This window comes from Pelobates fuscus, chromosome 3, assembly GCF_036172605.1.
Source record: "Pelobates fuscus isolate aPelFus1 chromosome 3, aPelFus1.pri, whole genome shotgun sequence".
NCBI classification, from domain to species: domain Eukaryota; kingdom Metazoa; phylum Chordata; class Amphibia; order Anura; family Pelobatidae; genus Pelobates; species Pelobates fuscus.
Genome location: NC_086319.1, coordinates 23,395,571 through 23,420,304, shown reverse-complemented (window position 1 = coordinate 23,420,304; position 24,734 = coordinate 23,395,571). Strand labels below are relative to the sequence as shown.

The following is a 24,734-nucleotide window of genomic DNA, read 5'->3' as shown; positions in this document are numbered from 1 at the left end:
AGGGGCTCGCAGCACCCCAGCGTCTCTCTCTCTCTCTCTCTCAGGGGCTCGCAGCACCCCAGCGTCTCTCTCTCTCTCTCTCTCAGGGGCTCGCAGCACCCCAGCGTCTCTCTCTCTCTCTCTCTCAGGGGCTCGCAGCACCCCAGCGTCTCTCTCTCTCTCAGGGGCTCGCAGCACCCCAGCGTCTCTCTCTCTCTCAGGGGCTCCCAGCACCCCAGCGTCTCTCTCTCTCTCAGGGGCTCCCAGCACCCCAGCGCGTCTCTCTCTCAGGGGCTCCCAGCACCCCAGCGTCTCTCTCTCTCTCAGGGTCTCCCAGCACCCCAGCGTCTCTCTCTCTCAGGGTCTCCCAGCACCCCAGCGTCTCTCTCTCTCAGGGGCTCCCTGCACCCCAGCGTGTCTCTATCTCTCTCTCTCTCAGGGGCTCCCAGCACCCCAGCGTCTCTCTCTCTCAGGGGCTCCCAGCACCCCAGCGTCTCTCTCTCTCAGGGGCTCCCAGCACCCCAGGGTCTCTCTCTCTCTCTCAGGGGCTCCCAGCACCCCAGGGTCTCTCTCTCTCAGGGGCTCCCAGCACCCCAGGGTCTCTCTCTCTCAGGGGCTCCCAGCACCCCAGCGTCTCTCTCTCTCAGGGGCTCCCAGCACCCCAGCGTCTCTCTCTCTCAGGGGCTCCCAGCACCCCAGCGTCTCTCTCTCTCAGGGGCTCCCAGCACCCCAGCGTCTCTCTCTCTCAGGGGCTCCCAGCACCCCAGCGTCTCTCTCTCTCAGGGGCTCCCAGCACCCCAGCGTCTCTCTCTCTCTCTCAGGGGCTCCCAGCACCCCAGCGTCTCTCTCTCTCAGGGGCTCCCAGCACCCCAGGGTCTCTCTCTCTCAGGGGCTCCCAGCACCCCAGCGTCTCTCTCTCTCTCAGGGGCTCCCAGCACCCCAGCGTCTCTCTCTCTCAGGGGCTCCCAGCACCCCAGCGTCTCTCTCTCTCTCAGGGGCTCCCAGCACCCCAGGGTCTCTCTCTCTCAGGGGCTCCCAGCACCCCAGGGTCTCTCTCTCTCAGGGGCTCCCAGCACCCCAGGGTCTCTCTCTCTCAGGGGCTCCCAGCACCCCAGGGTCTCTCTCTCTCAGGGGCTCCCAGCACCCCAGGGTCTCTCTCTCTCAGGGGCTCCCAGCACCCCAGCGTCTCTCTCTCTCAGGGGCTCCCAGCACCCCAGCGTCTCTCTCTCTCTCAGGGGCTCCCAGCACCCCAGCGTCTCTCTCTCTCTCAGGGGCTCCCAGCACCCCAGCGTCTCTCTCTCTCTCTCTCAGGGGCTCCCAGCACCCCAGCGTCTCTCTCTCTCTCTCAGGGGCTCCCAGCACCCCAGCGTCTCTCTCTCTCAGGGGCTCCCAGCACCCCAGCGTCTCTCTCTCTCTCAGGGTCTCCCAGCACCCCAGCGTCTCTCTCTCAGGGGCTCCCTGCACCCCAGCGTCTCTCTCTCTCTCTCTCTCTCTCAGGGGCTCCCAGCACCCCAGCGTCTCTCTCTCTCAGGGGCTCCCAGCACCCCAGCGTCTCTCTCTCTCTCAGGGGCTCCCAGCACCCCAGCGTCTCTCTCTCTCTCAGGGTCTCCCAGCACCCCAGCGTCTCTCTCTCAGGGGCTCGCAGCACCCCAGCGTCTCTCTCTCTCTCTCTCTCTCTCTCAGGGGCTCGCAGCACCCCAGCGTCTCTCTCTCTCTCTCTCTCTCTCAGGGGCTCCCAGCACCCCAGCGTCTCTCTCTCTCTCAGGGGCTCCCAGCACCCCAGCGTCTCTCTCTCTCTCAGGGGCTCCCAGCACCCCAGCGTCTCTCTCTCTCTCAGGGGCTCCCAGCACCCCAGCGTCTCTCTCTCTCTCAGGGGCTCCCAGCACCCCAGCGTCTCTCTCTCTCTCAGGGGCTCCCAGCACCCCAGCGCGTCTCTCTCTCAGGGTCTCCCAGCACCCCAGCGTCTCTCTCTCTCAGGGTCTCCCAGCACCCCAGCGTCTCTCTCTCTCAGGGGCTCCCTGCACCCCAGCGTGTCTCTCTCTCTCTCTCTCTCAGGGGCTCCCAGCACCCCAGCGTCTCTCTCTCTCTCTCAGGGGCTCCCAGCACCCCAGCGCGTCTCTCTCTCAGGGGCTCCCAGCATCTCTCTCTCTCTCAGGGGCTCCCAGTGTGTGTGTCTCTCTCTCTCTCTCTCTCAGGGGCTCCCAGCGCGTCTCTCTCTCTCTCTCTCTCTCTCTCTCGGGCTCCCAGCGTCTCTCTCTCTCTCTCTCTCTCTCTCTCTCTCTCAGGGGCTCCCAGCGTGTCTCTCTCTCTCTCTCTCTCAGGGGCTCCCAGCGCTCTGTGATCTGTAGCTGCTCGCCCGCGGATTCGGTGACTAGAAAGAGGCAGGGAGATAAAGTAACTTCCTATTCCGGTCTCTCTCCACACACAGCGATCCCTAATGACCGCGCTGGTATTGCAGTCTAAACTCAGAAAAATACTAGCATTTGTATTGCCGGTAATACCGGCACCGGCCAGGTGGCCTCAAATACTGGTTGATACATTTCCTTCTAATGGGGCCTAGACATCACACTGTCCTGGCAGAAGGGGGCACACACCGTGAATGAATACTGTGACTTGTGGGGTCTTGGAATCTTTTACGAAGACCCCAAAGATAACATTTAATTCCATGTGAGTGCTGGGAAAGGGAGTACGGCAGAAATGTCTATCCCAGAGCACTTCCTACTTTGCATCTCCATCTTCTGGATTCAGGACTTCTTCAGGTCCCAGGAGTTGGGTATGTACAAGAGTTAAAATCGGATCTATGGAATATTTCTGGAGTATGTCCCCATGAGCTGTTGCAAATGATAGTTTATGTGAAGTGACATGAAAATGATGCGGTGCTGAATGCTACAGGAAACGCCACTCTTTTTTTTTTTTTTTTTCTTTTTTTCATGTCTTGTGAATTTCTGGTTTTGATATATTCGGCTGGATGAAGTTTTTCTTCTTTGAGGTATTTGAGATGCAGATCATTATGCTGATATATAAATTGTTTGGCTATAAACAAGAAAAAAATAATGACTTTCATAAAGCACATCTCATTTTTATGGTTCTTATCTGCTGTCACAGTCTATGTTTCTATGTTATGTCCCTAATTGTTTGTTCTGAAGTGACATTGTGATGCTTTGCATCCTAATTTATTATTATTATTATTTTTATTAAAATGCATTTTAAGTGTTATGACTCAACATCGCTGTACATGTCTTAAAAATGTTGTGTTACACCTTACCTGTAATATATGATTGAAACTATAATAAGTGACGTTAATGTGGCTGTTTGTTTTCTGTTATGGGCTTGTTACTCTATTTATTACTAAGCAGTTCATGATTAAGATGTTTCATAGGTTATGTAACCCCACTTGTTTTTGTTTTTTTTATCGTTTGTACTTTAGCTCTTCCATGGACAGCAGGAGCGGAACTAAAGTAGCCATTAAGAAACTGTACCGTCCTTTCCAGTCTGAACTCTTTGCGAAACGCGCTTACAGAGAGCTGCGGCTGCTCAAACACATGCAACATGAAAACGTGAGTTTCTCAATTTACAGGTTCTTGTCTGGTATGTGGTTAAGTTGTTCTTACAGAAGAGGTGGAGGAGGAAGGTTGTGTGTATTTGTTAATGATGGCACAGCACTTTCTCTAATGTAGTATTACTCAACTTTCATGCCTATGTTTCTGGTTTTACACACCGATTTTAAATCAACACCAAGCAATTTTTGCAATGATCAGTTTGATTTGTCCACCTGTGGTAAGATGTAAATTATAACGTTGGAGTGCATTGCCTAAATTTACCATTTTCCAACACGAGCAGACCCAGCTGTGTATTAACCACAATTTAGCTTTGAAACAAAGGCACTCAGAATGCATGTTAAAGCAGCACTATCACATCCCCACCTCCTAAACAAATGAGTAGAATCTTTATAAAATACTAATTTTGACTGTGTTTGAGGTCGGGGTTCGGGTAAGTAGAACTCACGCTAGCCACCCCTGATCACCGAATCCCCGGCAGCATTTCTCAATGTCATTGAGAAATGCTTTCCTATGGGCGGTTTGAATGCGCGTGTGACTCTTGCCGCACATGCGTATTTGGCGAGTTCCCCAGCGCCGAGGGAGCCCAGCGCTGGAGAAAGGTAAGTGGTTGAAGGGGTTTTAACCCCTTCAGCCGAGCGGGAGTGGGACCCTGAGGGTGTGGGGTACCAAAAGATCCTATAGTGCCAGGAAAACGAGTTTGTTTTCCTGGCACTATAGTGGTCCTTTAAATTCTCCTAAATTGGGTCCAGATAGCTTAGGAATTCAATTCCAAACATTTAATTACATTAAGTAAGAAAACTGCCTAAATACGGGTGCAAATAAAAAAGTGTGTGTGAGTTATGTTTGTTGTTTTTTTTTTTTTTTTTTTTTGCTAAATTCACACCAAATGTATGCAAATAAACTTTGAGGCTGATCTCCAAAAATATACCTGCATTGTAAATTTTGGCCAAATTTGAAACTTTTTTTACGAAGCTTAAAATCTGAAATAGCCTAATATTTTAACTGATGGACAGCAAGACAATATGTGAGTTATTGGCACATTTTTGTTTTATTTAAAACCTTTCTTTTAAACATAGTATTACTAAAATACATGATGTACTTCGGCACTTGTTTTCAAAATAATCGTAGTTCAGACGAAAATAGTCTTGTGCACGAATAACGAACCCCCGAATGGCACAATGGAAGAATGAATCAGTTGTGCGATTCGAATCTTTATGTGGGTTTACCAATTTTTAGGGATACTACTATGAAATTAGGGAGTTGTATTTAGTAGATAACTCTCTAATTTGGTACTTATACATATGGTAATCCCACATAAGGATACCAAATTAGCTCTCTACTAAACAGCTCCTTAACTTGGTATCCTTAAATATGGCAATACTAACTTTGGGATTTATCTGATTATCTAAACCCATGAAAGACTTGCCAGCAATCGCGGCATTCCATTTGTCCAAATGGAAATAAAGAAATATAAATAGTGGCGACTTTCATCCAAAACAAACCTTTCAGTGTAAGAAATTAGTTTTGGGCGAAACTAAAATGTCCGCTTTGTACAAGTCTTAATATATTAACAGTGGAATGTTTGTATCGGAATGCTACTATGAGCTTTCATATTACGTTTTCTGTGCTTCTGAAAAACCTAAGAAAATACAAAAAAACAAGCAAACAACCTCAGAGCTTCTGACTTCTGTAATGTATCCTGAGAAAAAGGACAAGCACCAGACAGATGCATGGAAAGAATATGTGGTTTGTCCAAAATGTTTTAAAATATTTTCCTGCTTTTGGTTCATCTGAATTTTGTTTGTGGTCAGACGTTATGCCACTCTTTTGAATAGGTCCTAAATTCTAAGTAATGTAACCACTGCAGCTCGCTGGCTTACCTGCACTCACAGACAATCAATGTTGTCCAGACTGGAGAAAATTGGCATTGAATAAAATCTACCTTATCAATGAGAGTAGTCTTCCAGGAAGACCCTTAATATAAATTAGTCTCTTATTAAATGGTTTCATATAAATCTAAGGAATGGTGACTGGGCACTATAGAAAACATAACCACTATAGCAAGTTCCCCATTATCAAAACGTCTGCTGTAACAGGAACACTTCAAGCACCATAACCACTAAGTATTCCAACCAGTTCCAATGGCTTGACCAGCGTCCCGCCAGACGCTGTTTCTTGAATTTCTACAGCTGGAAGCTCTGTAGTGCCGAGCTTGGATCATTGGATGGGAGCAAACTGCTCAAGAAAGATACAGCAAAATAGGTCTAGGGAGGTGCAACAGAGAATGAATAATAAACAAGTGTATACTTATATTAGGTGAATCCTGGTTTCAACCTAAAATTAAAGAAAAGATGCATAGCATAATACTGTAACACTTGAAAACAGAGTAAAATCGGAGGTAGTGGGTCACTCACGATCTGCAGAGCCTTAGGAAGCAGGCTCTAGCTGTAAAGGCATGTGAATAATAAGCTTATTCAAGCTGTCTCCACCGGTTTCTGGTAATAAGGCACTTTTTCCACACCATAAAAAACCACAGCGGAATAAAATAAAGTAGAAAAGTTTTACTTGTTAAAAAAATGATAAGAACAAAGGCACAAGCGTTTCGACCGTAACAGGTCTTCCTCAGGTGCATAATCCATAAACTACATTTCATTCTGATTTATACATATAAATTAATTGGACAATTACAAACACATGTTAATTAGAGGACCATATATGGTCCTTCCGACTTGCCGCCGCCATATTGGGAAGGTCAAATTGTGCAATTCTCAAACAATCTCCTAAAATACACGTTTGTCTAACATTATAGACCTAGATGGCGGTCGGGTATCTTCCGGTTTTTCTGACGTCATGACGTCGACGTGATTCGTCCCGGCGTATCATGTGATCGGGAGGTTCTTCATTTTCCATAATGGAAGATACCCGACCGCCATCTTGGAATCCCGGACGGAGAAAATATGCCGAAAAACTCGGAGAATTGGGGGTCTTTTGAGTAAACTTATAATATTGACATGAATGTCTTTGTGCTATATGATGCTTAACTAGGTTTATAATGTTAGACAAACGTGTATTTTAGGAGATTGTTTGAGAATTGCACAATTTGACCTTCCCAATATGGCGGAGGCAAGTCGGAAGGACCATATATGGTCCTCTAATTAACATGTGTTTGTAATTGTCCAATTAATTTATATGTATAAATCAGAATGAAATGTAGTTTATGGATTATGCACCTGAGGAAGACCTGTTACGGTCGAAACGCGTTGTGCCTTTATTGTTATCATTTTTTTAACAAGTAAAACTTTTCTACTTTAATTTATTCCGCTGTGGTTCTTTATGGTGTGGAAAAAGTGCCTTATTACCAGAAACCGGTGGAGACAGCTTGAATAAGCTTATTATTCACATGCCTTTACAGCTAGAGCCTGCTTCCTAAGGCTCTGCAGATCGTGAGTGACCCACTACCTCCCATTTTACTCTGTTTTCAAGTGTTACAGTATTATGCTATGCATCTTTTCTTTAATTTTAGGTTGAAACCAGGATTCACCTAATATAAGTATACACTTGTTTATTATTCATTCTCTGTTGCACCTCCCTAGACCTATTTTGCTGTTTCTTATGCATGTTCATTGTGCTTTTTTGGTGATTCTGTAGCACCTGGGAGTAGTTGCATCCCTCACCAATAGCGCCAATCCACCCATCTATTCTTCCTGGTTCTCCAGGAATTATAGTTCTGTTTTTTTCCTACTGCTCAAGAAAGATAATGGGCGCATTTAACTCTCATACTGGGACAGGAGAAACCGGCTCCAAGTGGGAAGTCAGATTTAAAAAAAAACGCTCTCATGACACCATAACCAGTACACTGTGCTGTAGTGCTTATTTACACTCATATTTTAGGATTTTCATATCCGTATACAAAACTATTTTTTTTGCTTGTTTGTTGCAGGTAATCGGATTGTTAGATGTGTTTACACCAGACTGCACGCTAGAGAAATTCAACGACTTGTAAGTTTTATGTTTTTTTTTATTTATTTATGAGCAGTTCCTTCTTTTGGACAAATTATGTAATTTTATTTACTGTGAGAATGAAACTTTAAAAGAAGAATGACTGACTGAGTGGTTGGTTTCTCTTGTTTCATCGCCAGTTTTGTTTCTGAATTCATGTCCTGTGGGGAAGTCCCCTGAGTGTTTTATAAACGCTTATTACGCAATAGGTGACAGCGAATTTCACGAGTGCCAGTATCTGCATTGTAGTATGCTAATGAGTCACAGTTTGCTCCAACTGCATGCAGTCTGGCAGTGAATGTGTTAACTATCCCAAATATTTACACTTTGGCCCAGGGAGAATTTCCCTGCTTTTTTGTTAACAGGTTTGCTCTGGTTGTGCTGTGCAACGACTCTGAAAGCTGTTTCATAGAAGCAGCCTCGCCTTTCTGAAGTATTGCGTAACATACTTTAAAAATCAACATGCGTCGACTTGTCAGAGCACAAAAAAATAGCAAAGGAACAATATACCGAATGACACCTGGGGCCTATGTCAATTTAACACAATTGTAGAATTTCCGCACACTGTTTTTTGTTTGTTTTTTTTGCTTTGTACTATTGCAACGTTAACAGAATGTGTTTCCTGGGAGATGGGATCCATTTGGAAGTGGCGATAAATGGAATGTACAGTAATTGTGAATATTGACAGTCTCCCAGTTGATACATTTTACGTACCGCACGTATAGGAGCCGTACAAGCTGAAATGTTACAAAATATGATACAAATGATAAATGAAGTTCCAGCGTGTGCTGTGCATTTTCTGCAGTGAGCTGTTGCCAAACCAAGAACCAGTCTTCAAGCTCACTTCACTTTCCATGACATTGTTCAACGTATGTCATTGTCATTAGTGCACTCTGAGGGCAACAATAGTTTCTGGTGTTTGTAGGTCAAGTGAATGCCCTGAGCCATTAGATAACCTAAACCACAATATTTTTTTACAAAAGTATTTTTAGAACGTACAGAGAAACACTGCAGCTTGTAAGGGAGGAGCACAGAGGATGGGCTTCGGAGATACCGGTATATATTTTTTTTATTTAAAGCAATTCAAAATACTAAATACGAATAATTTAAATAACCTCCCTGTAATCTAACCTACAATTGCAGTTAACGTACGTTTACCTGCGGATTAAAGTTTTCTTTGTTAGCCGGTATGGCATATTAAAAAAATAAAATAAAAATACAAACAAAAAAAAAGACTTTTAAAGCATCTGATTATTCCGAACAAGCCAGCAGCTAAGACTGGAAAAAAAGTGAATTTACTTTTTTTATATATACATTTGTTAGCTGTTAGCATAATGTGCAGACGGATGAATATTAAATTAAATTCAACGCTGATTTCATATTTATTTTTTTTATTTTTATACCTAATAAGCTAGATCAGCCGTACTTTAAATAAAATATAAACTGCTCAAATTTGATGACTTCAGTTTGAAAATGATCCCCGTGATGTTGCCTATTTAGCCACAAATTGCATGATGTTGCTTATGTCTTTGATTTTGTACTGGTAGTTTCTTTCATACCAGGCCTGGGATATGGTGCCTTTTTCTTTACCCTTTAATAAAGGAAATAGAATTGAGATTTACCGTACTTCCGTACTTTGTTTATTTCAAGTCCTAAGAAATCAACAAAATTCTGAATGCTGGGTCTAAATTACTAGCTCTGCATTAATAATAAACATACAGTACTTTTACACAGACAACGAGGGCTCTATCACATCCCCTGATGGTTACTGTTACAGGAGGATCCTATCTGCCAATCAGCAGCATACACCTACACCTGTAGGAGGCTAAAACACACGCACATACTGAACCTTAGGTTGGGCTGATCTCAAATCCTTGACATTCTGTATTCACTATAAAATGTTTATAAATACAGGTGAGTCAGCTTGTCTGTCTGAAAATTGTGTCATCTCCTTCCTTGTTGGTACATTATGTTTTTGGTAATTAAAGTCTGGTGTGATGCTCTTTCTTGTAATAGCGTTGAAAATAGTTTTATGTGCTCATGAGGGTGAGTGGACACATGAAGGCATTGTGTGTGTAGATGTTTTCTCACTTACAAACCTTTAAAACGCATGTTATGAGATGTGCAAATGGCGTGGTGAAAAGGATGCCCTGGTCTTTCTCTCATCCGCAGCGATGTACAGGAATAACTGCAGCCTTACGCCCTATCTCTCATTCAAATATATCACCGGGTAGGCTTTCTTCTAACTATTAAAGCACTTGTTCTTGGAGCACATTTTTGGTTTTGTGGAAGTTGTACTTCAGTGGTCCGCTTTCCGTTGTCAACTAAACGAATACTCCTTGCTGTGCAAGGTTTAACGCAATAAACTGGATTATCATAGTTGTGTCAGTCACTTGCTGGTGTGGCCCATCACTTCCTGGTCCTACGACCTATTGACTTCAAATGTCATCATATTTGATTGTATGGTAATTAATTTAATGCCTAAAAAAACTAAAGAAAGGAAAAATAATATCCCGTTTGTAGTTTCCCTTTAGATATACCCTTCTTAGAGACACTTCCCACAGCCTTTCTTATTTTTCCCCCAAAAAGTAAAGATGGGGAGAGCTGAAGTATGGATAGTGTTTTGCTAATTATAATCTCTCTAGTTATGAGGGGGCTTCTTTAGTTTTGCTTTACCCATTATACATGCAGAGGGCATTGTCTGGTCTATATATTATCTGTAAACTAAACAGTAAACATTAGAACACTGAAAATTCCGCCTCCCTCCCAGATGTGGAGGGTGATGGCAGTATAATTAACAAGGCTCAGATACATTCTAGAAGTCATACTGTGATGGGCTTATTCCTATACACCATTATCGGTCAGCAGACTGCTTATTGCAATCTATTACTACAGATGAAGGAAACATTTAAATGGCGGGATGAGTCCGTCGGGGGGACAGTAAGATCTATAATGTACGCAGTATGGAAACTGTTAAAGTAAGGGTCGGTGGGTGGGGAACAATTTCTCCCTGGGTTCAGGGAGATCGCGTTAATATATGCTCTTTATTATTTTGTATAGCATTCAAAGGAATTTTTGTTTTTTGCACTCCTCTGCAGTTATCTGGTCATGCCATTCATGGGGACGGACTTGGGAAAAATTATGAAACATGAAAAGTTGTCTGAAGACCGAATCCAGTTTCTGGTGTACCAAATCTTGAAAGGGTTGAAGGTAAGTAGCTGTTTAATATTTGTCATGTCCTGTGCTTCTTTTCCAAAATGCTTGTATTTTATCAAGATATGTTCCATATTTATACTTCACTATTACTATTTTTTAATACATTTCTGATTCTATAATTTAATTCTGCCTTCTGAAAAGACACCGCTAGCTGCAATGCAGATCAGAAAGAGGAATACTAGTTAGTTGTCGACACCGACTATAAAGCCGAATAAGAGATCTGTTGTGGTTATTGGGGAACTGTCAGATCTTATTTATTTTTTATATTTTTAATTTTCTTACCAGGTTTAGCAGCTCCAGTTACCTTGCACTAGTGTAGAAAGCCTGTTGGGAGGGCAAGGGGGGTATTGCATACACATTGTCCCCTGTAATATAAAGGCATTAATTAACAGTCTTTAAAAAAACAAAACAAAACAAATACAATTATGTGGATTCCCTAAATCTCTCTGCTTGGGGGACAAGCAGACAAGAGGCATGAGGTTTAATGCAGTAAGAAATAAGAAATGTACAGTGCTTGCCTAACCCAGGAAAACACAATACATAGTCTGAGTCTGTACAAACGATCCGTCTAATATACTGTGTGATTCTCTAGTTTTGTAGCCTGGAAATCCAGTCCATAATCCACATTGACAAATTCAAAATGTTGCGAATTCATCCATGTAATATTGTGTATTATTAAAGATTAATAGCACTCCCATCTATTGGGAGCATTGACACTGTGCTCTTACACTGCTCCAATAAATGTTAATGATTTATATAATTATGATTTGTATTTCCCTTTGCCCCTTTCTGTGTGAACTCTGTATACTGAATTTGACAAAGACCAGTGGAGATTGATCCAGTATATCGGAAAAATTTCTCACTAGAATATAAGCCTTTCACACTGATAGTCCATCCGGTTTTGTTCCCTTTTACTAATAGACGTTTTCTATACCTGGAGAGCTTTGTTTGTATCAAACTGCGTTATTTTCATTTTAACTATGACATCCCCTCTCCCTCTACCTCTACCTCTCCTTCTCCCTCCCACCCACACCGTGTGTTAACATTTTTATGACTTGCTCAATTTTATTTTACATTTATATTGGGGGAATGACCGCTCCCCTTTAAGTTGGCATGTGTCTCAGAGAACATACAAAACAGTCCTTCTGGGTTCTAAGCCCACTGTGTTCCTTTATTCTGTTAAATAATACTAGGTTAAGTTTACAGTATGATGCTGCCCAATATTGACAGAATATTCTATCAACAATGCTTGACGAAAGCGTTATAAGAGATTGCTTAATGGCTATTTCATGGCTTTAGTTGGGAGAGGAAACACAAAAAAACTCTCATCAGCACCTGATTCAGTGAACCAACTGTTCAGTGTTTCTGTAGGTAGAAAAGATAAGAACATAAATATAAGGACCAAAAAAGCAAATGGGTATGTCATTTTTGAGAAATAGACAGTGGACTTTTTTTAAGTGACAGTACACCTGGAAAACTCTGCTAATTGTATTAAGAACTTGCTGATAAAGTTGTGTTTTTTTAAGTTTTTTTTTTATAATCCTATGAACCTCACCCTTTTGAGAACCACCCAGTGTTGAACCATCACAAAGAAATCCATATATGGGGATTATTCCGTCCAGGCTCCTTAAATAGAGCCTATAAAAAGTGTGAGTCTTCCTTTGGCCCCAAATACTCTATTTATCACTATTACCATTGCATACTGCACCATTATTGTATTTTCATTTTCAAGACGCGCTACTGTGGAAACTACTGGCATCTTTTGTATGTATGTATTTATCTAGTGCTGAATTTGAGGGAGGTGCAAGAGATGAACAAGTGTTATACTTATATTGGGTGGATCTCAGGATCAACCTAAAAATACCAAGGTATACATAGCATAATACTGTAACACTTTTAAATAAAAATAAATCGGAGGTAATGGGTCACTCACGATCTGTAGAGCGTTCGAAAGTAGGCTCTAACTATGAAGGCTTTTGAATAATAAGCTTATTCAAGCTCTCTCCACTGATATCCGGTAGCAGGATACTTCTCCCACACCACGAGTACCACAGCAGAATTCAATTGAATAGAAAAGTTTTTACTTTCATAAAAAAGGCAATAAAACAGAGCACAACGCGTTTCAACCGTAACAGGTCTTCCATACATACAGATTACTTAAACAATCCGATTAATCTGTATGTATAAATTAGAATGAAATGTATTTGTCAAATTATGCACCTGAGGAAGACCTGTTACAGTTGAAACGCGTTGTGCTCTGTTTTATTGCCTTTTTTATGAAAGTAAAAACTTTTCTATTCAATTGAATTCTGCAGTGGTACTCGTGGTGTGGGAGAAGTATCCTGCTACCAGATATCAGTGGAGAGAGCTTGAATTTATTTTTATTTAAAAGTGTTACAGTATTATGCTATGTATACCTTGGTATTTTTAGGTTGATCCTGAGATCCACCCAATATAAGTATAACACTTGTTCATCTCTTGCACCTCCCTCAAATTCTGTTTCATTTTTGGTGCTTTTTGGTGATTCTTAGGCACTTGGGAGTAGTTGCTTTTCTGACCAATAGCGCCAATCCACCCATCTATTTTTTCTGGTCCCCAGGAATTATAGTTCTGTTTATTTTCATTTATCTAGTGCTGTTCACCTATCTATTGGGTTTAAATAACCCAGTAAATCCTGCTATTGGCTGATTTGGGTCCCATGATCCCAGAACGTGCGTGCACGGCGAAACAGTGACGCCCCACGCACGTTCACGTCACTAGTGATGTCATTGTGGGCGGTGTTATTAATTAGCGCCATCCTGCAGCGGCCAGCATCCCTCCCAATGCTGGACCCAGCCGCCGATCCACAAACTGCATGGAGTGTGATCACGCCAATCAGGCGATTGGGCACTGTGATAGTGTGACCGTACTGATCAGATGCGGACACACTGAGGTGCCGATTAGGCACTGTGATAGTGTGACCGCACTGATCAGGTGCGGATACACTGAGGTGCCGATTGGGCACTGTGATAGTGTGACCGTACTGATCAGGTGCGGACACACTGAGGTGCCGATTAGGCACTGTGATAGTGTGACCGTACTGATCAGGTGCGGATACACTGAGGTGCCGATTGGGCACTGTGATAGTGTGACCGTACTGATCAGGTGCGGACACACTGAGGTGCTGATCAGGCACAGTTACACTGGTGCCAAAAGTATTTAATCACTCATCGAATGCATCCCTTTCGTTGGATTCCAGCATACCCAGTCCAGGGAACACCATGTGTACCGTGTCATACATGGTGAAGCGGGCCTCTGTTCTGCTCTAAAAACAGCTGGAACATTTGACTTCTCTAGTTGGTACATATCAGCATAATACTTATGTGCGTTGGCAGGCACATTATCGTGCCTGCTTCTGCGTGATGAGGTAACAATAGAAACGGATTAAAAATACAAGCTATTATCTGCGCGGTCTTCATCTGCCGTACAGAATGATACAGAGAAATACTCATGGCCTTGGAGAGACGTGTGTGTGTGTGGTGTGTGTGTGGTGTGTGTGTGTGTCAGTCTCAGAGCATTATATTCAATTCAGCAAAGGTTTCAATGAATTACTGCAGGCTTTTCTCCAGCTTCAATTCTATGTGAAAATAGCATAAATGCATGGTTTTGAACACAGTGGAATTTTACCAAAAAGAAAAATAGATCATGAATAGGGAGGGAGGGAGGGGGGGGGGGGGGGGGGTAGAGGGAGAGAATCAGTTTGCAATTTCAGTCTTTTTTTATGACTTGGTCCGCGCGCTATTAAATTCTGTTTTTTTTTTTGGTGGCACACAGCCAAACTGGGATGGCTTCCCTGATTTTGCAGCTGGGTGCGAATGTCTCTTAACTGCATACACACTCATCAGTCCGGAAATCAACAGTGGGGTTTAAAGGGACACTACAACCATGTTTTTTGCATTATAATATAAGAAGCTATTCATTATAATCTGAATGATTTGTAAGTAGCTCAGCTTCGTAATGCAAGCCCTCGGATCTGACATCTTGGCTTCCCATACAGTAGTCGCCAGAGGTGTGAGGTTATTGGGGAAGGAAGGGCAGAGAGTATTTGCCCCCTCATGAGCGATTGGCATATAAATTATTGAGTCTGGTATTATTTCATCAACTTTTTTTTTTTTTTTTTGCTGGTCAAACTACTCCTAGAGTCAAGCAAAATGGGGGCTTTAAACAAGAGCAGCTGACCGTACTACATGAATTAATTTAACCCATTTTGTTATTGAATTAGTAGACGGTGATTAGTATTTGCCTCTGGGCTATTTGTATTTAGTTTTCTACACCAAAAGTAACCAGTCCCCCGGAGAACATGCAAACAGAAAATGTAAAACAATGTTTGTTTTGATTTATTTTCCATCTCTGTGAAGGTGCCAATCTATTGCTTATGTGTTCTGAGCTGTCTTAGATTGAGGCCAGCCAGATCCCATCTGCAAATAGTCACCATTTAGCTGTTTATCCATAAAGAAGTCGGATAGCTATAATGAACCTTTTAAAGATGGAAGGTGTGAACCATATTAGAATAATCAGGAGGAATGATGGTCATGTACATGGAAAAGTACATGTTGTGGGAAAGGATGTGACATCTAGCAGGCATATTTTTTAGGAAAACCTTCAAGCACTACGTATATTAATTACACTGTAACAGAAAGAGAAGGACCACTGTGCACAAGAACAGGCAGACGAGTGGGGCATATATTGGGTTAAATGTATAAACTACAAATCGTAAGGCAAAGTTATTTTCCGATAAATGCCAATCACCATGGAAACCAATGGAATGTTGAATTTAGGAGTTTTTAAAACCAATTCTTTAGAAGAAACATTCCACGGCGCTTGCCCTTGATATTTATGTGATCCCACACATGCCACCAGTCAGCCACATATAACCTATACAATCGGGTGTTTTTGAATATTTCCAAATCCATGTGTTGCTACTGGTGACTCGCATCATAGTGAAGCTGATTATCGAAGTAAACGCATGTTTATATTTACCTGTCACTGAAAGCAGGTATCATTCATTATTCCCTGTTTCTAAATCGCTGGCCAACTTCGCAGCCGTGTACTGTGGGGGAGGAGAAATTTGTCACACATTGTAGCAGACAGATGGTATGAGAGGGCCTCGTTGAGGGATTATATTCCTGTATATATTTTTTTTTCTTTTTTCCCAAGGGCAACCAAATCATGTTTGTTCTTAAACAATTGCTGCAAAAAAAACATCTATTTTCCTGCATAATTCATCCAGAACATATTTCTAATAATAACTTATCCCCATTAGTAATATGTCATTGTCATATTTGTTTCTACATTCTTGTAACTTCACCTAATGTAGTGATTTTTGTTTTTCAGTAATAGAATTCTGACTGTCGTGATTGTTAGACCCTCAGCTGCTGTAATACTGCAACTCCTATTAATCTTCACTAGCCTTGCATCTGAGGGCAGTAGTTCTACAACAGCTGGGGATCTGTCATTTGGCCTCTGCTGCTACGTATTGGTTAAATTGGCGTCTATTATTTGTACATTTTAATTCTTTAACCTCAGTCTTTCGATGAATCTTCTTGCCTGTCTGAGCCTCACATTCCCTTGCATTGTTGAGACAAGCCTGACATTCTTCAGTCTTGTTGCGATCTGACATTGTGTTCCTAATCTTGTCGTTACATGATGCCTGACATTCGTCAGCAAGTCGGTCTCAAGGCTGAGGAGCATTCAGTAATCATGGCTGCATAATGGGTTGTTCTAAAGACTTTAATGTGATGCTTTTGTTCTGGATTGTATTATTTGATGAGTATCTAAAGAGAATGTGACAACATACACTCATTTTTAATAATGAGATGTTTCCGGCCCTTTTTCTTTGATATTTTATATTCGATTCTTTTGTCATCGCCTGAAAGTTTCACCGTTGACCTTGTTTAGAATACAAGCTGTTGAATTCATAGAAAAATAGAATGTGACGGCAGATCAGAAACATTCGGCCCATCTAGTCTGCCCAATTTTCTAAATACTTTGAAAACTACTGCTTTTCATCCTCACCCCCACCCCACACACACTGTCACACACTATTAACATTTTTATAATTCTGATTTACTGAATACCCCCGTCTGCTTGACGGTGGCATTGGTATTTGCAAATGGTATATTCTGGTATGGTGTATATAAAGCGAAAGATATTCTGGTACATGAGAGGCTGTATAATGTACCACGTGCATTAGCAGTGTAGAATTACGAATGTAGAAAACTTTAACATCGACACACAACCACTAATTGTTAAAGTAATACATCCAGATAAACTCCTATACAGACTTGCAACGTAGCAAGCTCACCTGCGAAAATACTTTAATAAAAATATAGGGTGGGTGGGAATCTACATTGCTTTGTTTAACGAAATGTCGGCCAACAGCAGGAAGAAAACTGTATGTAACAGCCATAACTTTGTAAGGACAAGGAATCGTCAGTGGCGTTAACCACTCATGCACTCCTGCCATATCACTCCCAGTCTAAATACTAATTGTATAATATGTAATATCACAATCATGCAGCTTCTCGTGTTCTACTTAAAATTCACAAAAAACTTACTGAGCCCCTGGGGGAAAATATAATATATTGATTTTATTGGTACATTGTAGAAGAAATAAAATTAATACTAAGCAAATGGAAAAATACATTACTTTATGTGATCACATGTTACATGTTTTGTGTCTGATTTATGCTTTGCTTTGGTACCAGTACCCACCATTGATGTACAGCATAGCCCCGGCAACCTGTATTGGCCTTGGATATGTTAAATTGGAGCTCGAATCACTATGTACTGCTCTTGTCTGTGTGGAAGGCGGCTGTGAGTGGCTGTAACCTCTCCTTTTCTAAAGTAATTGATATATAGGTCACAGTACTAAGCACTTAGATCTGCAAGTGGCATAATTTCTTGCTCAGTTTTCTGTTTACTTGATATGTACACATGCGTGTGGTTTTCTCTTGAATTTTTTGTTTACTATACGGCTTTGACTGCGTGGGGACCTGCCAAATCCAGTAGCCAGTTGGCTGTAAGTCACATAATGGCAGGAGCCATCTTTACAGTTCCTGTAGCTGCTGGCCAGATAGACTGTGTCCTAACAGATTTCTCTCTTAGCTTGCCGTTACCTCCCAAGCTTTCGGCTCCTGTAATTGGAGGATTCTGTGAAGCTCAGTTGTGTACTCTGCTACTTGGCACGGGAGCCACACATTACTTCATTCTTTTACGTGAGCGCTACAATGCACATAATCTCTACACAGATTGAAAAACACCTTGCTACTGGGGTCATGTAAGGTTTGGAAACCTAAAATAAAACCTTCCTAGTGAAATTAAGCCATTCCTTAGAGGCATTAAATTACGTAAAAGTCTTCCTGGTTCTTAAATTCAACCATTTTTTTTTTTTTCATATTATTTGATAATCTGATACCCCTTTAGCATTTCTCAATTGTGTCGCTTGGTAAAGTCGAATCGAAGTTATGTGTTACGATTTTTACATCTGCCAAGATAAAGTATATTCTGTGTAACATTGTATCCTGTGCAACAATGTCACTACTTATCGTAATAAATTCTAAGTACTTGTAGGGTGTGTGTTGCCATGGGAACCATTTAATTATTATCAAAGGATCACTATAGTGTCAGGAAAATAAACTTGTTTTCCTGACACTATATAACCCTTAGGTCCCTCCCCCCTCCTCGTGGCCCCCCTCCCGCTGGGCCGAAGGGGTTAAAACTCCTTCAGCTACTTACTTTAATCCAGCGCCGGGCTCCCTCGGCGCTGGTGACCCCTCCTCCCACTCCGACGTCAGCCCCCAAGTGGAGCGGAATGCGCCAGAGCCGCACGCGCTTTAAAAACGCCCATAGGAAAGCATTTCTCAATGCTTTCTTATGGACATTCTGCACGCTAAATGCGATTTTCGCATTCAGCGTTGCAGAAGCGCTTCTAGCGGCTGTCAGGAAGGCAACCACTAGAAGCCGAATTAACCCTGCAATGTACACATATCAGATTCTCTGAAACTGCTATGTTTACATCTGAAGGGTTAAAAGTTGGGGGACCTGGCACCCAGACCACTTCATTGAGTTTATAGTGATCCTTTAAATTGAACTGCTGGTTAGTGTTAAACTACATAGTTCATAAACCCAGAAACGTAACTACATAAATATAACCATACAGGAAGCTTTGTGTCTGCTGTCCTCTTGGGCCGTAGTGCTGTTCACCTTTTCTGATGAATAGGACTGTGTGAGTTGCAGAACTATGCACCCCATAAACCTGGGCTGATTGACTGATGGCAATGATTGATCGTTATCAGCTACATCCTAGTGTGATTAGAGTCGGGGGGATTTACAAAAGTGAGGATTCAAAGCAAATTTTAAATTTTTACGGTCAAAATAGCTGAAATGAAAGACATGTTAGCTATTCACTTTCACGTTAAAATGTTTACATTCGTAAAAACCCCCCGAAATAAATTGTTTTAGATATTTTTTTGTGGATTAGGTGTAAAAAGAAAAATGGCCAGCAATAGTTATGATTGTAATATCCCCCAACCTCTAAACAAATGTTTCCTAAAGTATGTAATCAAGAGATATGATGAGCACCTGGCCTCATTCGTGTTGGAATATATTTGGGTAAAGGGGAAGGGTAGGATTTAAAATGACCAGTTGCATACAGCCTGGTTTCATACTCGTACTACCATCACCTCTCTTTAGGTCGAATAAAGGTTTAAGGGCTACTCTAAGCACCATGACCACATCAGTGATTTAAAGTGGTTATATTGTTTGGAGTTAATTTGTGCTGAATATTGCTATGACCCCTCAAAATGAAAGTACCCCTCTTTTTTCCCATTTGAATGTCGGCAGGTATGGATTTGTATGTATATATTAAATGCTGTGAAACATACAGAGATTAACCCCTCTGAATCATTGGGACTTCATCCGCCAGCCCTGAACTATGGATGATATTTCACTGGCTGGCTGAGAGCGGGCACCTGGCACTCTCCACAAATGAATGGCGGCAGGATAGGAATCTAGCTCTGCAGAAACTGGATGCACACCACAGCCATTCAAAGAGGAGACCCGGCACCCAGCAGGACCCCTGTTAGAGAGCAAAGCGGCATGCCCCATTAACATGTAACAGGCCAGCGTACTCCTAGCACTATAACCACTTCAGGGAGTTGTACGGTGCTTCGCGTAAGCCTTTAATTATTTCTTATTAATTTTTAAAGCACCAACTAATCCTATAGCACTGTACAATAGATGTTCTAACAAACAAGTAGATTGGACGTACAGGAACAGAGCTTACAATATAATGGTTTCTATTATTGCCCTTGAATACATTGTTGCATAGCAGGTTTTTTTCACTGCAAATTTATATGCAGGAATAATATGCAAAATATATATAAAGCATGTGTATCCTATTTTCTTTATTTTACAGTCTTTCTGCTTTTTTTTTTCTTCCTAAATGTGAAGTATACTTGCATAGGTTTGTTGTTGTTAAAATCTTAATATTTGTATTTTCCCCTTTTATCTTCCAGTATATCCATTCCGCTGGAATCATCCACCGGGTGAGTAAAGCATTCTATTCCCTTTTTGGTACTAAAAGTCTGGGAATTTTCCAGCGCTGTTGCGGTTTAATTTTCATCTAGATTACATATTGCAAAAGTATATCTGAATAGACACAATTACAGTGACATCAGAAGCACTGCTGCCGCACTTATTATTTTGTAAAAGTCCCACTTCTTGGCAGTTCTGACGGTGTGGTTGACAGGACGAGTAGGCTGTAGCTGTAGCAGATTGTTTAACAGCCCACTGATGTTGGGACTCGAGGTTGCAACAGTCCCAATGTCCTCTCATATTCTCTGTGGACAGTGCTAGGTTTAGGGCCCATTGTGTTCAGACAGACATATTTGTAAATTCCAATTTGTTTCTGTACTAGATTAGTACCATTCAACGCTGATGTTCCATCAACGTATTTAAGACCCTGTGATCAGAACAGGAAGGAAAAATAAAACCGATGCTGTTGAATTCAATACACAGTTTTCTTTGAAGAAAAGTTAGCATCAATTTGTGTAGCATTCCCTTTACTTGCTATTATTTAATAAATACCATTTTCATGAGTGATATGAAGAAATTCTTCTAACTTCTTTTCTGGAACACCATGTTTTTAATAGAGGGTTAAATTGATAAACCTTGTAGCCGCTAGCTAAATGAATCCAGGCTGGTAGTCTTCACTGCCTTTCCTCCCACAGCCAGACACATGTTCGAATTGTTCATAGAACACAGTGTATTATAAATATTTATTGGCTACATCTGTCAGTCTCTCTGCTCCTTTAAACACTAACCAGTAAATACGAATTACCCCCAAAAGTCGCTTCCCCTCCGTATTTTGTTTGTATTATTCAATACGTTTTTACCCTGCTATGTGATGTGACAATGCACTGTTTTTGTAACACAAGGTAAACTGAAACTATACAGGGAAGCATTGTTACAGCTGGTAGGTAAGAATTGGGTGTGCATGGATGTGATCCATTGAAAGACACAGATGCTTTTAAGGCCGTCAATGCTTCCTGCATGGGCTTTGACATGAAAGGCTATGTGCACTGGTTTTAAAAACTCACATTAATGCTTGGAGAATGCTGGCAAACGCGCAAAATGCTGTGAAAATTCACAAGCCGAGAATAGCTGCATACCTCCCAAGAGTCTCTCTTGAAGACGTGCAATCCCTATTTTTGGCCCCAAGCCCTCTGTAAGTCTTCTTTAGAAGTCCCGTATTATCAGTGTGTCTGAGTGTATAGCACAGGTGAACTGCATTAAAACGCCAAACAATTTGTTCACAAATCAGTCCGTGTAAATTAGACACTTCATTCAGTTCCATAAATGGTTGTCCGTTAGTTATGTACTTCTCCTAAATTTTCCCAGAAGAATCTCACCCCTGGTCTCAACTCGTTCCTCGATCCCGCTAAATGATAGTACCCCGTCCTTTTAACCGTTTGAATGTCGGCAGGTATGGATTTGTATGTATATATTAAATGCTGTGAAAATGCATCTTCTAATGTCTTATGCGTTTTTCTGAACGGTTTGTATTGAGTGTATTCTGTATTATTAAGCGAGATTGGTTATGGCTGTTAAAGACTGACGTAATCACTGCGTGCAGCACCATTTCCCACTAACGTTTAACCTACAGAATGGTTTGAGAAGTTCTGAATTTATTTTATTTGTCTGTGTCTGTATAACTTTTTTCCCTCTGTCCTCTCAGCTGTTTCATTGAATTGTAGTGTTTGTAGTGAACTGAAAACCAATTAGCAAATTTTAAACTAACACACATTTTTTCTAAAGAACAATTTCAAAAGCTCTGCGTGTTTTTGCTTTACAATATGTGCAAAAGGTGTTTGAATTTTCCCTCTTATGCTGTGTAAACCTGTTTGTCAAGTTCTTGACATTATAATGAATAGGTTCATGTTTGTTAAAGGGCACCCAGACCACTTCAAGTCATTGACGGGATCTGGGCGCAGTGTCTCAGGTCCCTTAATCCTGCAGAGGTAATTAAAGTAATTTGGATAAACTGTAAATATATTGGAGGGTTAACTCCACCTCTAGATAGCCAGTAGAGGGACTTCTGAGTCAGGTCGTCTAACTGATGGTGGACGTCCCCACGCTATACATGAGGACATCCAGCGTCCCCCAAAACCCCGTAGGAAAACATTAGACAATGCTTTCCTACGGGGGAAATTCTAATGCAAGCGCGGCACTTGCCACACATGTGCATTAGGTGTCCCCGCCAACGTCCGTTGAGGAGTGGAGGCGGAGCCTGAACCAGCACCCCAGGACATTGGTGCTGGAATCAGATTAGTGACATGAGTTTGTAACCCTTTCTGCACCACTGGGGCCGGGGGCACTACGATTGCCTTTTACTATTCCTTCATTATGTGTTTGCTGGTAAGATATATGATGCTACGTGCAGGTTAGAAAGTTATAATTCGGAAAAAAAAAAGAAGAACCTTAAATGGACACTAGTCACCAGAACTTATACACTATACTCACAGTGTAGTGGTGTCTCTGCAAGCTGAGCACTGTAAGGGAAAAGGCAGTGTTTACATTGCTGCTCAGTAACCCCTTTAGTGGCAGTCACTCAGACCCAGTGTTCAGCACTGACATTCAGGGCGTCCTGGGCCACACATTAGATATGTGCACACATATATAGCGATTAACACTTTATATCTGTGCACTGCGGGCCCCCCGCTATCTGTATTCTGCAGGGAGCCCGCACGGCTTGCGAGACTTCTACAGAGCAGAGTAGCTGGGCAGTATATTTCAAGTGTGCTGGGCCCCCTGCAGAATACAGGTAGCGGGGGCTTCACCATGCCTCAGGACCTCGGGCTCCTGGGCTCTAGCCAATCTGATCTCCCCCCTCCATGGCCACAGGTGAGATACAGGGAGGGGGGGAATAAAACAATACTATTAATGGATGGGGGAAAAAAATACTGTAGGCTTTTCCCCCACATTTTGCAGCCCCATACATTTACACACACTATACACTAACATATACACACACTAACATATACACACACTATACAGTAACATATACACACACTATACACTAACATATACACACACTATACACTAACATTTACACACACTATTCACGGCCATTTACACACACTATTCACGGCCATTTACACACACTATTCACGGCCATTTACACACACTATACACTGACACACTACATCCACTACACAAACACACACTACATCCACTACACAAACACACACTACTTCCACTACACAAACACACACTGCAGTCACTACACACACTACTTCCTAACACACACTCTGCAGTACCAACAGTCACTACACACACTACATCCACTACACAAACACAGTCTGCAGTCACTATACACACATTAAATACTTACACAATCACACACTATGTAGTCACTATACACACATTAAATACTTACACAATCACACACTATGTAGTCACTATACACACACTTCATCGACTACACAAAGACACACTCTGCATCCACACACTGTATTCACTAAACACTACATCCACTACACACACTCTGCATTCACTACACACACTACATCCACTACACAAACACACACTCTGCATTCACTATACACATCAAATGTAATACACACAAACACTACATCCACTACACAAACACACATACACACTCTGCATTCACTATAAACACACATTACATCCACTACACAAACACACACTCTGCATCTAATAAACACCTCATACATTACACAAATGTACAATCTGCATCCACTATACACACTGCATCTGTTAAACACACACCGCATCCACTTAACACACGAACTCTGCATCCACTACACACATTCTACATCCACTATACACACACTAGAATCAGTACAGACTGCATCCCTGTGGGTGGACTCTGGGGGAGGGGGAGGCAGCACTGCATCCCTGTGGGCGGACTCTGGGGGGGAGGCATCACTGCATCCCTGTGGGCGGACTCGGGGGGGGGGGGGGCAGCACTTTGGGCGGACTCGGGTGCAGGCACCGGGGGGCCCAGACCTTGAGCTGTGTCAGGAGCCCCAAAATTTCTGATGGCAGCCCTGTTCAGCGCCTCCATGCAGCGTGTGGAGACGCTAAACCTTCCCTGAAGAGCTGCATTGATTCCGTGCATCTCCATGTATTGATGCTGATTGGTGCAGGGTGACCTATTGCTGCGCATGCGTAATAGCAGGATAGTGTTTGATTGGAGGCAGGGATAGCCACATCGAGTGAATTAAAAACGCCTTTCCTATACAATTGGATCAGGGCCGGTACCTAAATAGTTAAATAGACTATAGTTTCAGAAATAAATGTTTGTTTTCATATAGTGTTAATTTAAAACAAAATAACCCATCTAGTTGCTCCCGCAGCTCATTCACCCAGACAACCAGGCCAATTCCATTTTGCTCGGCTTGGCTTTGGCATGTT

General features: G+C 42.2%; 1 protein-coding gene across 1 annotated transcript in view; it reads left to right on the top strand.

Moving 5' to 3' along the window:
• MAPK12 (mitogen-activated protein kinase 12) overlaps positions 1 to 24,734 on the top strand; it is a 59,231-nt gene that overhangs the window by 18,734 nt on the left and 15,763 nt on the right. The window contains exons 2-5 of the mRNA XM_063446801.1: positions 3,407 to 3,536; positions 7,480 to 7,538; positions 10,637 to 10,748; positions 20,312 to 20,341. Of these exons, the coding sequence (XP_063302871.1) occupies positions 3,407 to 3,536; positions 7,480 to 7,538; positions 10,637 to 10,748; positions 20,312 to 20,341 (331 nt within the window). The remainder of the gene's footprint in view (positions 1 to 3,406; positions 3,537 to 7,479; positions 7,539 to 10,636; positions 10,749 to 20,311; positions 20,342 to 24,734) is intronic.